General features: G+C 41.6%; 1 protein-coding gene, 1 non-coding gene and 1 pseudogene across 2 annotated transcripts; all 3 read left to right on the forward strand.

Moving 5' to 3' along the window:
- Positions 1 to 622: 622 nt before the first annotated feature.
- On the forward strand, positions 623 to 759 carry LOC115872636. Its single transcript, XR_004047970.1, has one exon. It is a non-coding gene; the product is annotated as a small nucleolar RNA SNORA7 (small nucleolar RNA).
- Positions 760 to 831: 72 nt separating this feature from the next.
- On the forward strand, positions 832 to 1,239 carry LOC101646071 (60S ribosomal protein L32-like). The gene has a single exon (XM_045298539.1). The coding sequence runs from the start codon at positions 832 to 834 to the stop codon at positions 1,237 to 1,239; it is 408 nt and encodes a 135-aa protein (XP_045154474.1).
- A 5,497-nt stretch (positions 1,240 to 6,736) lies between these two features.
- Positions 6,737 to 7,207, forward strand: LOC101647127 (annotated as a pseudogene).
- Positions 7,208 to 16,260: the final 9,053 nt, after the last annotated feature.

Here is a 16,260-nt window from a genome sequence, read left to right on the forward strand (position 1 = left end):
ATAATTGGGAGTATGTGTAACACTCTGTCCTCAGGGTTTTCAGGGACTGGGAGGGCGTAAATCATCTTAGAGTGCTGAATAAATGCAGATTGATAAAGAAATGTACACAGGTTTATACGTATAAATTTACAGATATTAATATGCTGGAACATTTTCTCCAGCAACCTACAAATAACATCTGGACCTCAAATATTTGAGAAAGATTTAGAAGTGCAGCAACAGTTCCATTGCTGTTTCTCCTTTAGGGACCGCAACTGGCGATTTGTATGTGACTTGGAATAGCTCTGCTAGTAGTCTTTGCATCCCAGAAACTTGAATATGGAGACAAATCGCAGAGTACGAAGGCTCCATCCACAAACCAGTTTTCACAGTCTATAAAGTTCTACTCTTATTTCATGAGAACTTTCTAAAGAAAGATAAGGCTCCATTTGAAATGACACTTCCTCTTGATTCAAAGACCCTCATTTTGTTCTTTATAATATTGGGACATATGTATTGTTTTTTTCCTATATAATGATGTTTCTGAACTTTACTTTTGGCTCATGGATCATTTTAAGAATCTGGTGAAATATACGAACCTCTTTCCCCAGGAAACAAAATTCAAGCATAAAAAAATGCACATGGCCTCGCAGGATCGTATCTGGAGAATAACCAGTATTCTGCCAGCTTCCGAGACCGGAGGCAAAACAAGCCTGTCAGAGACCCATTCCATTCCCCCTTGCTCAGTAACTAGTGAGTGGAAGCTACTCTGCGACAGTGTTCAGGTCCTGGGCAGGGAGGCCTCCTTCCAGGACTCACTTGACCGAGATCAACCTCTTTCTTGAAGGCACCATGGCTGCCCTCAGACCCCTGGTGAAGCCTAAACTTGTCAAAAAGAGGACCAAGAAGTCCATTTGGCATCAATCAGACCGCTATGTCAAGTTGAAGCACAACTGGTGCAAACCCAGAGGCATTGACGACAGGGTGCGGAGAAGATTCAAGGGTCAGATATTGTTGCCCAACATTGGTGATGGGAGCAACAAGAAAACCCAGCACCTGCTGCCCAGTGGCTTCCGAAAGTTCCTGGTCCACAACCTCAAGGAGCTGGCAGCACTGCTGATGGGCAACAAGCCTTATTGTGTAGAGATCGCTCATCTTGTTTCCTCCGGGAATCGCCAAGCCATCACAGGCAGAGTAGCCCAGCTGGCCTTCCGAGTCCCTGACCGCAACGCCAGGCTGTGCAGCAAAGAAAAGGAATAGATGGCCCATTTGTGAGTTGATTTGTGCTAAAACCATAAATGAAGGGGGGGAAAGCACATGGATTTTCTTCTAATTTGAGGTTTATATATCTCCAAATGTCAATTTATAGATATCACTGAGGATCAGTGTTCCTAAAATTAAGAGTGCCTCTCTTAGAAGTTGAAAACAAAGCATGTTCTCACCTAGGAAAAGGGGAGGTGGGGGATACATTTAAGACTTTCAAATGACCACAAATGTAAAGAAAGTATGCAATCTAGAATTATAGCTGTGATCGCTTCATTTCAGGAGCAAAACCAAGAAAGGTAATATGAGGAATTGTCGCAAAACTGTGAGCTCTTTTACGCTGCAAAAATAACAGCAAAATATGTTTAAAGATATTCTTGCTGAATGTAGAAACTGTGACCCTTGGCTGCTATCAATTTTTTTCTATTTTTCTTGCCAAACAAGTGTTATGAAAGAATATCTCCAGGCATTAACTCTACCCTGAGGGTTAAAACATGTACAGGATGGAATTGGCAGAGTGAGGAGGTTGGCGGATTCATCTGCCTTGCTAAAGTTTCTAGAGACTTTCACTGACTCTCGGGATGAGGGAGTTGTCTTTCTTGGAGAAAATCAGGTCACACAAAAGTGTCCAAGTCTTTAGGACAATTGAGCTATGGCAGCAGATACAAGTAGAAAAAAAGGTTCTTTCGTGTAGATCCCATGATCTCAGAATCCTGTATTTTACATTAAGAACATCTATAGGAAGTATTCTTGCCAGGACAAATACTCGGGAACCTTTCTCAAATGCAGAAGCTGGGAACAAACCAGCAGGGACAACATATCTTGGGAGAAGATAACACAGTGAAGCTTTGAGACAGGATTCCTTGCGGCTAAAAGTCTCAGAAACAAACACTGCAGTTAAACTCAAGTTCTGATACCCCTAATTTTCCAACCGATTTTTTCCTTATTTCCTGCCTCCAAGAAAACAAGTATCCTACTTTCTTTTGTAAAATTCTCTCAGTGAATTATAACAGGTTCCTCTTTTATGGTCTGAGCTTCTAGTTAGTAGGAGCACAGCAGAGAGCAAAGTAGACATGGTTCCTGTTCCTAAGGAAGTCACAGTTTTGTGGGGGAAAATAAACATGCAAGCATGTAATTATAATTAAGTGTTCTAAGTGAATTACTAGAAGTATGACCACAATGCCAGATAGAACAGTGGATGGAGAAACTAAGTCTGTCTAAGTAGGTGAACCTTATTTTTACTTAGGTTTTGAAGAGAAGTAGAAGTTCACCAAGGTGTTAAAAGAAGACGGGCATACAGAACAGCAGACACATAGGGATCCAGAAATGAAATAAATACCAGGCAAATTAGAATTTAGTTCCTGGAGCATAACATATGACCATTTAAATAGTATACAATTGGTGCTTCATCCAGAGCTATTGATTTTTCACTGGGAAAACTCTATCACACCTAAGAGTTATAATTAGGGAGTAGTCTGACTTCTTAAACTTTTTTCCACTTGTGACCCCTTTTTGCCCAAGAAATTTGCAACAGAGGCAAGCGCTGCCAGCAACACCTTGGATTCATTCTGCATTTGATTTTCAATTAATTTTTGGTGGTTGAGCATTCAGAAACCCTTCTCTTTTGCCAGCGTTTTCTGGAATCCCAACATTCAGTTTTGAGACACAGTTTCATAAGCTGTGATTAAACTGCGCACTCTTTTAACTTGATATGAGGGGTACCAAACAGCTAATGCTACTTTAAAAAAGTACACCATACCTCAAGGAGGTCTTTTTCCACATCTTTTGGTCCCTAAACCCAATTCATTAAAAATGTAAAATATAAGTTTTGCTGTTGAAATAATCACTTCTGTGAAAGCAACATGACGTCCTGCTACTAAGAAAGAAAAGCTGTCTCATGACCACATTGATGTACTACTTCATCAAATAGGGAAAGCCTAAGTTTGGTCTCTTCCTAGGGTTTTAAAAGCTATAGATTGTTGGCACCCTTGGTTAAAACCGTAAGCAAAAAATGTCAGTAAACGAAAAGAAATATCTGTAATATTATATATAACATTAGCCTCAATATTCAAAAGTGTTTGGTGACAGGTTAGAACATCTTTTTATGTAGTGGAAAATATATTTCTTCATGAATACTTAAGCCTGTAGCTGCCATTTGCTCTGTCAAAAGCTTAGTTTATAAAATGTCTGATCCTGCTAAATCCTGGGGCCACCACAGAATTTCTTTATCGTCAATTAAAGCTATAATAACTTTCCAGTGATTTCAATTCTTATCACACCCCTGAGGGAACTAAGCTTCTTGGGTGGGGTGGGGAGTAAAGGGCTTTGTAAGAAAATTCTGATATTGAACAGTCTCTGTCAAGCCAAAGCAGCTGGAAGAGCAGCACAGAGCAATTTATTTGAACCTGGGATCTGATTATGTGACTAGGCCTGACTTCCAGCAAATGAGGCCAGCAAACACTTGCCAAAATTAATTATCCCACAGATGATCCACAGCAACAAGCAGCATCAAATCCACAGGCAGAGACCAACATTTAAGCATCATAATGAAGAGACTTAGGTCTTTCCAAGAGCCCAGATGTACAATCAAGCTCTATGGAAGTGCTTTTTGAACATCTGAGGGTCAAGACACCATAATGGAAGACTGAAGAAAGGCCAGGTAGGTTTTTAATTGTTTTCATCTGTGGAGTTCTTCAAGGAAGGAGGGGAGGCGGAAAGAAAGATAATCATCTGTTGTCCTTATTTAATCTGCCATGGGCATAAGATGGAAGCTTCCTCCTAGCCATGGCAATTGATTTGAAGGACGCATGGGAAGTTGCACTATCTGTCCCCTTGAGCCCTGCGAATTGACCTTTTAATCGAACTTAGTGCCTGTGAACGTCAACATTAGCTTCATTCTTTTAGGTGCAAGCATTTTCTCCAGAGCAGCTCAAAGTCCATCTTTATTTTTAAAATCATTTTACTTGTACATTTGTTGCCACCATCATTCTTAAAACATTTGCTTTCTACTTGAGCCCTTAATATCAGCTCCTCATTTCCCCCCTCCCTCGCTGCTCCCTCCTCCCTCATGAACCCTTGATAATTTATAAATTATTATTTTGTCATATTTTACACTGTCCTACATCTCCCTTCACCCACTTTTCTGTTGTCCAACCCCCAGGGAGGAGGTTATATGCAGATCCTTGTAATCGGTTCCCCATTTCTATCCCACCTTCCCTCCACCCATATTAGAATCAAATAATATGAAATTTGAAGTAGCCAAACAAATAGTGTTAACTTATGTGAAAGAGATCATATAAAGAAGGTAATACTATTGCTCATCTTTTGCTAACCGGGAGAGTGAGGCTCAGAGATTTTAAAGGCCTTTAGCAAGTTTAATTCACTTGCCACTGACAAAAACTGGAATTTATAATTTATTTAAATATTCTGTAAAAATGAATAAAACTTCATTTTTAAGTCAGTGGATAGAATTAGGGGTTACTATTGCTCAAACAGTGGGCTAAAACATAAGAACAATTGTGAAGATGGTGCTGGCCTGGGAAGTGTTATGTTCTGTTGTACAGAGGGTAACTATGAGTTGGAGTCAATTTGATGATACTAATAACAAAAATTGCCATCCCAATGAAGCCCTAGTGGCATAGTGGGTTACACAGTTGGCTAACAGTAAAGTCTATGATTCAAGCCCACGTGAGAAAGATGAGGCTTTTTGCTCCTATAACGTTTCACAGCTTCTTGCAGAACAAGCAGCCATCTAGCTCAGAATCAACAAAGACAACATGGAAGAAGCACACCAGCCTGTGTGACCATGAGGGATAGAACGGACCAGGTATCAGACATCCCCTACTTCTTAAATGCTTCCTCCCCCCACTATCATGATCCCAATTCTACCTTACAAATCTGGCTAGACCAGAGGATGTACATTGGTAGAGATAGGAACTGGAAACACAGGTAATCCAGGACAGACGACCCCTTCGGGTGGAGGGAAGGTGGGATAGAAAGGGTGAACCGATTACAAGGATCTACATATAACCTCCTCCCTGGGGGATGGACAACAGAAAAGTGGGTGAAGGGAGACATTGGACATTGTAGGATATAACAAAAATAATAATTTATATGTTATCAAGGGTTTATGAGCGAGGGGGGAGCAGGGAGGGAGGGGGGAAATGAGGAGCTGATACCAAGGGCTCAAGTAGAAAGCAAATGTTTTGAGAACGATGAGGGCAGCAAATGTACAAATGTGCTTGACACAATGGATAGATGTACAGATTGTGATAAGCATTGTACGACCCCCAATAAAGATTCACAGCCTCTAAAATCCACAGGGGTATCTACTCTATCCTATAGGGTCAGTATGAGTTAGAATGAACTCTATGACAGTGAATTTTGGTTATTGCCATCACAAAATCATTTTTTCCCATTGCAAAAAAAGGTTTCACCATTCTTTAGAAAACCTAGATCATTTAAATTCTCATAAGAGGGAGACTGTCAGAGGTGGAGATTAACGAGAAGAGTTTAACCAAAATATTAAAACCATTTAGGAATCAGACTACATATTCTTGAAATACAAGAATGATGCCACATGATATGTTGTAATTTTTCTACCTTGATGCTGGGGTATTAAAATACTGGTGTATCCTAAATATTTACCAGGTCTTAAGCATAGGACTAGATGCCATTATTGATTAGGATTAGATTTATCTTCAAGTGACAGAAAACACACAATACCATTTAAACTAAAGAGCTGATATTGCTCTTTCTATTGCTCAAATCCATAAGGAAATTATCCAAGGCAGTAGTATATATAAAAACTTCAGGAATACAGGATCCTTTTTCAATTCTTGTTCTACTCTATTAGAATTTCATTCCCAAGGTCATTTTATGTTCGAGATGGCTATTGGAATTCCAGCAATAATATCCTCATTCCAACTAGCAAGAAGGAGCAGCACTCCAGCTGGTGTGATCACGAGGTGTCAATGGGATCAGGTATCAGGCATCAGAAAACCCAAAACAAACTTATCAGTGTGAACAAGGGGTGGGGGGAGTTCGGATTGGAGGCCCAAAGCCCATCTGCAGACAGTTGCCATGCCCTCACAGAAGGGTCACAGGGGACAGTTTCGCCAGCGTGCAGTTTAGCACTGGCGAAACACACAACATTCCTCTAGTTCTTTAATGCTTCCTCCCCCACCCCCCAACTTTCATGACCACAGTTCCACCTTACCAATCCGGCTAGACCGGAGCGTGTACACTAGTACAGATAAGAGCTCTCAACACATGGAATCTAGGACAGATAAAACCCTCAGGAAAAATAATGGGAGTAGTGATACCATGAGGGTAGGGGGAAGGTGGAAGGAGAAAGGGGGAACCTATCACAATGATCAGCGTATTACCACCACCACCACCCCAAACGGGGATGAACAGCAGATATGTGGGTGAAGGAAGACAGTGGATGGTGTAAGATATAAAATAATAATAGCTTTCCCATAGCACCGACGAGATGGCGGAGGTGGAGCAGAAGAAGAAGCGGACTTTCCGGAAGTCCACCTATCGCGGCATGGATCGGGACCAGCTGCTGGACATGTCCTACGAGCAGCTGATGCAGCTGTACAGCGCTCGGCAGCGGCGCCGCCTGAACCGCGGTTTGCGGAGGAAGCAGCACTCGCTCCTGAAGCGGCTGCAAGCAGAGCCAAGAAGGAGGCCCCGCCCATGGAGAAGCAGGAGGTGGTGAAGACGCACCTTCGCGACATGATCATTCTCCCGGAGATGGTGGGCAGTATGGTGGGTGTGTACAACGGGAAGACCTTCAACCAGGTGGAGATCAAGCCGGAGATGATTGGCCACTACCTGGGCGAGTTCTCCATCACTTACAAGCCTGTCAAGCACGGCCGGCCCGGCATCGGGGCCACCCACTCATCGCGTTTCATTCACCTCAAGTAGTCCTTCAGCCAATCAAAGGCTCCCTCTCCTGAAAAAAAAATAATAATAATTTATAATTTATCAAGGGTTCGTGAGGGTGAGAAGATGGGGAAGGGAGAGATAAAAGAGGAGCTGATAAAAATGGTTCAAGTAGAAAGAAAATGTTTTGAAAATAATGATGGCAACATATGTACAAATGTGCTTGATACCATTGTGGTATGGATTGTTATAAGAGCTGTAAGAGACCCTAATAAAATGATTTATCAAAAGCAGAAGCAGCAGCAGAAGGGCACACCCTCTCTTTAATGACATATCATGGAAGTTACATATACCACTCCCACCAATATCCCTCTCTTACTTATCTATTGCTGTATAACAAATTATCCCCAAATTTAGGAGCTTTAATAATTCAGTCTGTGCACTAGCTAGCCATAAGGGCATTATTTAACTGTATTATCTGTTTTCCAGCTTCTCCCAAGGCTGAAATCAGGGCAGCAGCTGAGACTGGTTTCATCTGAAGGCTTACCTGGGGATGGGTCTACCTCGAAGATTACTCACATAACGCATGGCAGGATTCATTTATTTCTTGGCAGATGCCCGGAGACTACCCTCAATTTCGTGCCAGTTTCTTAACTCTAAAACATAATTCCACAAAGGGATTTGTGGACACACAATTGTGGACACAAAGGCACAAAGGGAAGTCTTTATCCAAGTGGATAAGTGCCAAGATAAACTTAATGTTTCTATTATTATGGAGGAAGGCTGGTATCAGATTTGGAAGCAATTCATTTTTTCTGCCACAGACATCTTACACATCTTATCTAAACAAGCTTCATAATCACCTTGTAAGGTAAACAATATTATCCCCACTACACTAATAAGGACTTTAGGTGAAATCTCTGTTACGCTTTTCCAGAGTTACAAAATCAACTTATTTGGGTGGAGAGAAGAAAGAAGAATGTCAGTTTATCTCCAGATCTGTGTGTGGAACAACATGTCGTACTTTTCATATGTTTCACGCCCTCCTATTTTAAGAGAAATCAAGAAATAAAGATACATGTGGGATCCTGCTTAAATATCAGCCAGTGAAAGCATTGTGAGGATGACATTATTAAGGTATAAGCTACCCAATAAGAACTAAGAAGATTCAACAAGGTGGGAAAAATAGACTAGTAAACTCATTGAGGACAGCATCTATGACTTATTTTTTAATTACCAAAAGTACAGGGTTGGTAGTGTCCCCGTTTTCATGGGGTGCCATGGAGCTTAATCCCTTTAAGCAGACCAAGATGTTTTCATGAATATGTTGAAAACTTGCATAGATAAGTACAGTACAAAAGGAAAAATGTGCCCAACTGAAATAATTATGACTGTGATTATTTAAACCACTACACGGATAAATGGACACCCTAAGATGAGGGGAAAAATTATTTCAATAGAACAGTCTTCTCTTATCAGAGACCATTTTAGAACAAAATAACCAAATCTAGGACTTTGAATAGGTTTACACAGAGAAAGTGAGCTCAGATTCCCAGACCTTTATCTAAGCTAATTAGCCCCTTGTCCCCTACACTGGTCTTTTGGAGTTCCTGGTTAAACGTTTCCTTTCCTCTTGCTGAACAGTTTCCACTGCACGATTCTCTCTCGGTATTTTCTTCAATCCTTGACTTCTCATTTTCTTCATCTTTTGCATGCTTTATCTACCTCCCTCTCTTTTTTTCCTTGTGTACTACCTTCCTATGAGGATGGGAAGGATATTACGTCTGGTGATAGAAGGGGGAAAATGAAATAATTCTGTGATGTCTTAATTAGTGTTCTCTATGTTACCTCTGGTTTCTAATGTCCATTGCATTAGCTACACAGACTCACAGACAAAGCTCATGATTAAAAGATTTATAAGGAAAATAACAAGTTGTAATGTTATTTTAAAATGCTAGCTCTAATGTAAGAACAATTAGTTTTACAGCATGACCCTGCTCAATACACGCCCCATGAAGGAAGAGCAAATGATATGGGTGCTATAGCAAAGTGTGGTGAAGAAATCAGAAGGTGCCCTGCTATCAAATATAATAGCGTTTGCGGTCTTAAAGGCTTGTTTTCAAAGGAGCAGCCATCTAAATGAGATGTCAACTAAGTCCACATGGAAGAAGTACACCAGCAGCCATGCCCCAAGGATTATAAATTATATAATTCAAAACCGAAAGAGGGAGTAGTATCAGAGCTTAACTTGTGAGATTTTGGTTTGCAGATGACTGTGGAAGCCAAGATGCATTTGTGAGACCTACCCAGGAAATGTGCCTCCAGTGAATTCCCGCCATTCATAATTGAGGGATGGGAATAAACTGGTCATCAAACAGGGTATTGGACAGATGGCTGTAGGAGATCAAAACTGTAAACCTGGCTTAATTGGTTAAAACCTTGCCACTTGATCCCCCCTCTGATACACTGTGGGCTTGATCTAGTCTTCAATACTTTTTTGTGTGGGGGCGTGTGGGTGTGTGTTTCATATTGGAGTTTATCTCTGATGTATTATGTCATTGTGGGTACCCTCTTGAATTGTTGTTATATTGTCTTCTGTGTTTCAGTCTATGAAACCCAGGATTGATGAACCTATAGAGAAAACAAGTAGAATAAGGTTCCTGGGGGACATGGTGGGGGAGGGAGGGGGTAAAGAGGAGCTGATATCAAGGAGTGCAAGAAACAAGAGACTGGTTTGAAACTGATTGTATTGGCAATTGTACAATACTGCCTGATGTGATTGAACTATGGAATAGTATAGTATCTGAAAGAGTTCTTGATAAAATGGCTTTGGGGTGGAAAAAAAAGAAAGAAAGTTCTTAGGATGGAGTTGTTTATGAAGATACGTCACAACATTCTTTCAGGTCTGCTAAAAAATGCCCAAAGGGGCATACCGTTCTGTAAACCTCAACCCTAAAGCATGCAGATAAAGCTCTGTAAGTCAGAAAACTCAGTTCCCTGAATTCCGGTAAGTGCCCAGAGGCACCCCTGTCCAGTAAGTCTCAGCCCGAAGGCACTCAGCTCCACTTAAAGTGGATCAGCAAGTCCAACTTCTTCCCCAATTAAGTGCCCAGAGACACCCCACTACAAAAGCCAGGCTCCTCCACAAAAGCACTAGCACTCAGCTTTATTTGCTCTGCAGGTTAGGAAGTACATCACTCTACTAAATGCTCTGGATCCTGGTTCTGCTGCTTCTCTGATGGTATCTTTTAGATTGGGGGGGGGGGGGTGTTCACTGCATAGGGTCTTGGGTCCAGAGGATGTGCTCCACTCCTTGATCTTGTCTGTAATGAGATCCCTCCACCTGCTTCTCAGAGGCCTTATTTGATACACAACAGGGTGACACTCCAGGGAATCCTGTTCACGATGACTCACAGGTGAAGCTTACCAGTATCTTCCCCCACCTTCTTATCAGACCCATGCAGGAAAAGGTCATTTGGTGTGAGTTAGAGACTTTAGCAAGGAGAATCACATTAAATAATTCACCGTCCCTGCAAACTCAGATACCTTTCTATCTGCCATACCCAAGTTCAGTCGCAATCTGATGTCCATTCCTACTGCACATGGCCTGGGACCCAACTGATTTCTCAGGTCAGGCTAAACTTACGAAGATATTATTATGGATAAAAGCTCTCTGTGAATTCCCCGGAATATTAAAAAGAGAAAAATTGAATCAATCATCAATATATTCCTGGATGCTAAATTTACCACCTTCATTTAGTTGTTTGCAGACGCCTTAAGTTTATGTTTAAATCTCCATGGACATGTCAATAATGTTTATTAGAACACAGAAAAAGATGTGTACAACCAGAGCTATATGTCCTTATCCTTTTTCTCATTTCCAAACTCCCACAGCAATAACAAAACCATGTTTATTATATAACTCTGATGGTCCGTTAATTCTGGCAGAGCTTCCATGAGTGTCTTAAAAGGCAAAAGATAACTAAGCAAATGGCAAACTTGGAAAACGATGTCTAGTTAGAAAGGAAAGATATCACTCAGACACGGAAACCCCATTTGTAAGTTATAATGACAAAGGAGGCTGTTATCAGGAAATTTGAGTGCCTATCAATCATCCAAAAATGAAAGCATGGAAAATAATTTATATATTAATGCTCACATATGGAAACCACGAGGCCCTGCTTTTGCTAAGTTCTATTTTGCTTAGAAATGGCCTATCTCAATGTAACACGTGGAGGAATCCATAAAAAGACTGGACTATAGGGCTGGCCCCAGCCTGACCCCCATCCTGGAAGGGTGTGTCACAGAGAATGACACTAGACCTTCTGGTGGGGGAAAGGAACCAACCTACCATACCCAGAAGGAAGCGGAACCAAATGAAGGGAGAGGAAGGGAGTGGAGCACACCCTGACCCACTAAGCTCAGAGGACAATAGCCCCGCTCAGAGCTGCCAATGCACAGAGAGGACCATATGGCCAGCCCCACTACGAGGTGCGACATCCTGCACTGACCCATAGCCCTACAGGGGACAACACTGGAGACAGGGTGTGGGATTTGTGACCAAGCTGACCCCATCACACCGAGGCAAAACACTAAAGGCATACAAAAGAACAGCAAGGGGAGCAGAGCAAGGAAGTTCCAAGGGAGCATCAAAAATAGACTTTGGGCCCAAGGCGTGGCACCCCATCATACCCAAATGGAAAACATTCCTAAAGGCCAACAAACAGACCTTGAACTATTTACAGGCTTTTCTTTTTTGTTGTTTTTGATTTTGTGTGTCATTGGGGTTTTTTTTTGGTTGTTGCTACTGTCATTTTGTTTTTCTGTGTCGCTTTGTTTGGCGCTGTTTTGTTTTTATGTGCATATTATTATCTCTGCAGGCCTACTGAGATAAGACAGGCTGGATAAACAAGTTGGAGAAGAAAACAAGGCACCAGTGGTTCTGGGGAGACATGGGAGAGGGAGAGGTGGGGGAAAGGAGGTGGTGTTAACCAACCCAAGGACAAGGGAACAATGAGTGATTCAAAACCAGAGGCAAGGAGGGTGTGGGAGGCCTGGTAGGGAGTGATCAAGGGCAATGTAACTAAGAGGAATTACTGAGGCCCAAATGAAGGCTGAGCATTATAGTGAGACAAGAGGAAAGTAACAGGAAATAGAGAAATGAACTAGGAGCAAAGGGCATATATAGATGCCTAAATACAGGCATGTACATATGTAAATATATTTATATATGATGATGGAGAAATAGATCTATATGCATATATTTATAGGTTTAGTATTAAGGTAGCAGATGGACATTGGGCCTCCACTCAAGTACTCCCTCAATGCAAGAAAACTTTGTTCTATTAAACTGACATTCCATGATGCTCACCTTCCCAACACGATCACTGAAGACAAATGTGTGCGGTGAAGAAAGCTGATGGTGCCCTGCTATCAAAAGATATAGCGCCTGGGGTCTGCAAGGCTTGAAGGTAAACAAGCGCCTATCTAGCCCAGAAGCAACAAAGCCTACATGGAAGAAGCATATCTGCTTGTGTGATCACAAGGTGTCGAAGGCATCAGGTATCAAATACCAAAGAACAAAAAAAAATCATATCATTGTGAATGAGGGGGAGTCCAGGGTGGGGACCCAAGGCCCTTCTGTAGGCAACTGGACATCCCTTTGCAGAGGGGTTGCGGGGAGGAGATGAGTCAATCAGGGTGCAGTGTAGCATCGATGAAACACACAACTTTCCTCTAGTTCGTAAACGCTTCCTTCCCTCCCCTGCCCCGCCCCCACTATCATGATCCCAATTCTACCTTACAAACCTGGCTAGACCAGAGGATGTACACTGGTGCAGATAGGAACTGGAAACACAGGGAATCCAGGACAGATGAACCCCTCAGGACCAGCGGTGAGAGTGGCAATACTGGGAGGGTGGAGGGAAGGTGGGATAGAAAGGGGGATCCAATTACAAGGATCTACATATAACCTCCTCCCTGGGGGATGAACAACAGAAAAGTGGGTGAAGGGAGACGTTGGACAGTGTAAGATATGATAAATTAATAATAATTTATCAATTATCAAGGGTTCATGAGGAAGGGGGAAGGGGGAGGAAGGGGGAAAATGAGGAGCTGATACCAAGGGCTCAAGTGGAAAGCAAATGTTTTGAGAATGATGGTGGAACAATGTACAAATGTGCTTGACACAATGGATATAATATGGATTGCAATAAGAGTTGTATGAGCTCCTCATAAAATGATTTAAATAATAAAAAAATGAGAAATGGCCTATCAACACTGAGTAAATGTACTAAAATATCAAGGGCTATTCAAAGCCAACAGAAATGTCACCACATTGAGAAAAGGTTATCAGAAGTGTCAATCCTTTTATTTGGAGGTTTTACACAGGGGGGCACAGCTGCTCCTGTAACCTTAACCAAAGAACTTGGAGCCTCTGTGAAAGTCAGCTTCTTCCAAGAAGTATGCAGGTCCACAGCAGACCCACAGGAAAGACAGACTACCACAGATTCCAAAGTAAATTTACCTGCTTTGGTAATTATTATAACCACCAAATTTAAAAATCCATACAAAGGCCATTGAGTGATCTTGCCTTCTCAAATCATGGAATTCAGAAATTAAGACAAAAATAGATTTATTGGGCAAAATGAGACCAGTCACCGAAAGCCAAATTCATTAGCATGAAGTCCATTCTGACTCATAACCACCCAATAGGACAGAGCAGAACTGCTCCTGTGGGGCTCTGAGGCTGTAAATCTTTACAGGAACCGAAAGCCGCATCTTCTGCCTTGGAGTCACTAGAGGAGTCCGTTTATCTTGCAGTTGTTGTAAGCACTGTGCATCTACTTGAATATATTTAATCTTATCAATATTTGAGTTGGGTAGATATTATTACTCTAGTTTTAGAAGAGAAAATTTCAAGACATTAAGTGACTAGTCAAATAATAATAACCGGTAGGAGACAAAATGGAGAGTCAAATCCAAGACAATCTGATTCCAGACTCTGAGAGAGCTGCAGTCAGAGAAGGAAGAGCCACAAAGCTTTTTAAGGGAGAGACAGACACTAGCAGGTTGACATTCAAAATTACATTTCTGTGATTCCCTATGGTTTAAAAATGATATCCCATATAGTATCATTCTAAACAATAAACCCAAATCTAAATATAAAAGCTACCACTCGTCATAGTATGGTGGCTATGTTTTGCTGGAAGTTATGCCACCAGTATTTCAGCTACCAGCAGGGCAACCCATGATGAACAGGCTTTAAAAGAGCCTCAAGGCTAAGACTAGGAAAAACATTGTATCTACTCGTGAAAACAACAACAACGAAACCGTGGCTTCAATTCACCAGCTGTTGCTCAGAAGATGAGGCTATCTGCTCCTGTAAAAATTTCAGTCCTCAGAAATCCGAAAGCACAGTTCTAGTTTCTCCTATAGGGTGGCTACAAGTCACATCAAATCAATGGCAAGGAGTTCAGATTGTGTTTGGTTTGCTTATTTGTTTGGTGAAAAACTTATGAACAGCAGCTGAGCACTGTCTGATGTAGTGCCAGAAGATTCGCCCTTCGGGTTGGAAGGCATTTGACATATGATTGGGGAAAAGATGTGTTTTTCAAAGCAGAATTGACTTTAAGGACCTGGCTATAGTTTCCACACCTTTCGATTGCTGAGGTGACATGACTCCAAATGAGAAGAAGCAGGAGTGATTATGCATTAATGATCAAGATGTGGAATGAACAAAGTACAAATTTAGGAAAATTGAAATTTGTCAAAAGTTAAATGGATGCATAAAGATTGATATCTTAGTTATTAGTGCTCTGAGATAGACTGGTATTGGTGATTTCCTCTAGAACAATCATATGGTTTACTATAGGAAGGAAAAATTGAAGAGAAATGCCATCACATTTTCCATAAAAAAAAACCAAAAACACGGAAACACGGGGAATCCAGGACAGATGATCCCTTCAGGACCAGTGGTGAGAGTGGCAATACCGGGAGGGTGGAGGGAAGGTGGGATAAAAAGAGGGAACCAATTACAAGGATCTACATATAACCCCCTTTCCGGGGGGAGGGGGGGGGATGGACAACAGAAAAGTGGGTGAAGGGAGATGTCAGACAGTATAAGACATGATATAATAATAATTTATAAATAATCAAGGATTGATGAAGGAGGGAAGGGAAAAAATGAGGAACTGATACCAAAGACTCAAGTAGAAAGAAAATGTTTTGAGAATGACGAGTGCAACAAATGTACAAATGTGCTTGATGCAATGAATGTATGTATGGATTGTGATAAGAGTTGTACGAGCCCCCCCAAAAATGGTTTTTTAATGTAAAAATACAAAACAAAACACGCATTTAAAGATTTATCCTGAGGTAGAGGATAATGCATATGCACCTTCCAGGAAGACCAGCACGTGACTCTCCAAGCCAGCCTTCTGCTCACAGTTTTCCTCATTCTGTGGTCTATGCAAAGCCCAATGCTTCCTTGTCCACATCATGAAGGGATTTTAGACATGCTTTGCTTTTATAGTTCTTCATTCTTGGTGGTCACAAGATTCTCCCTTCCTGCTTCTGAGATGGCTCACACTATACTCAGCGAAACGGTAAAACTGAACAATACCCTCATATTAGTCCCATCTAGTCTACTTGTTTACACCCACCCAAGCATTTCATGGAAGTTACAAAGACTATGGATAGAAGACCTGCCCACCTGACACTTGAAAAAGAAGAGTGTCATCGAAAAGAGAGGATGACCCTGAATGAGACAGAGTGACACAGTGGCCGCAACAATGGGTTCCTCCATAGCAATGATTGGGAGGATGGTGCAAGAACAGGCAGTGTTTCCTTCCATAGTACATAGAGTCCCCATGAGTCAAAACTATCTCAACCGCACCTAACAACAAACAACAAATACAAATGCAATTAGGAGATATTTCTGGAATGACCAAGCCCTTATCTTTTCCTGTGTACTGCCTTCTATTCCTTGTGAAATGTACTCGGCCCATTTACTACTACAGGACGGCAAGTCAAAAAGTATTGCCGCTCGGGTTCCAACTCCTACATGCACAATTTTATTCCAAACAAAATGTGTATAAACATGTTTTATATTCAGTGGATACCTAC

This window comes from Echinops telfairi, unplaced genomic scaffold, assembly GCF_000313985.2.
Source record: "Echinops telfairi isolate 266 unplaced genomic scaffold, ASM31398v2 ScPeMD7_7427;HRSCAF=8465, whole genome shotgun sequence".
In the NCBI taxonomy this organism is placed as follows: Eukaryota; Metazoa; Chordata; class Mammalia; order Afrosoricida; family Tenrecidae; genus Echinops; species Echinops telfairi.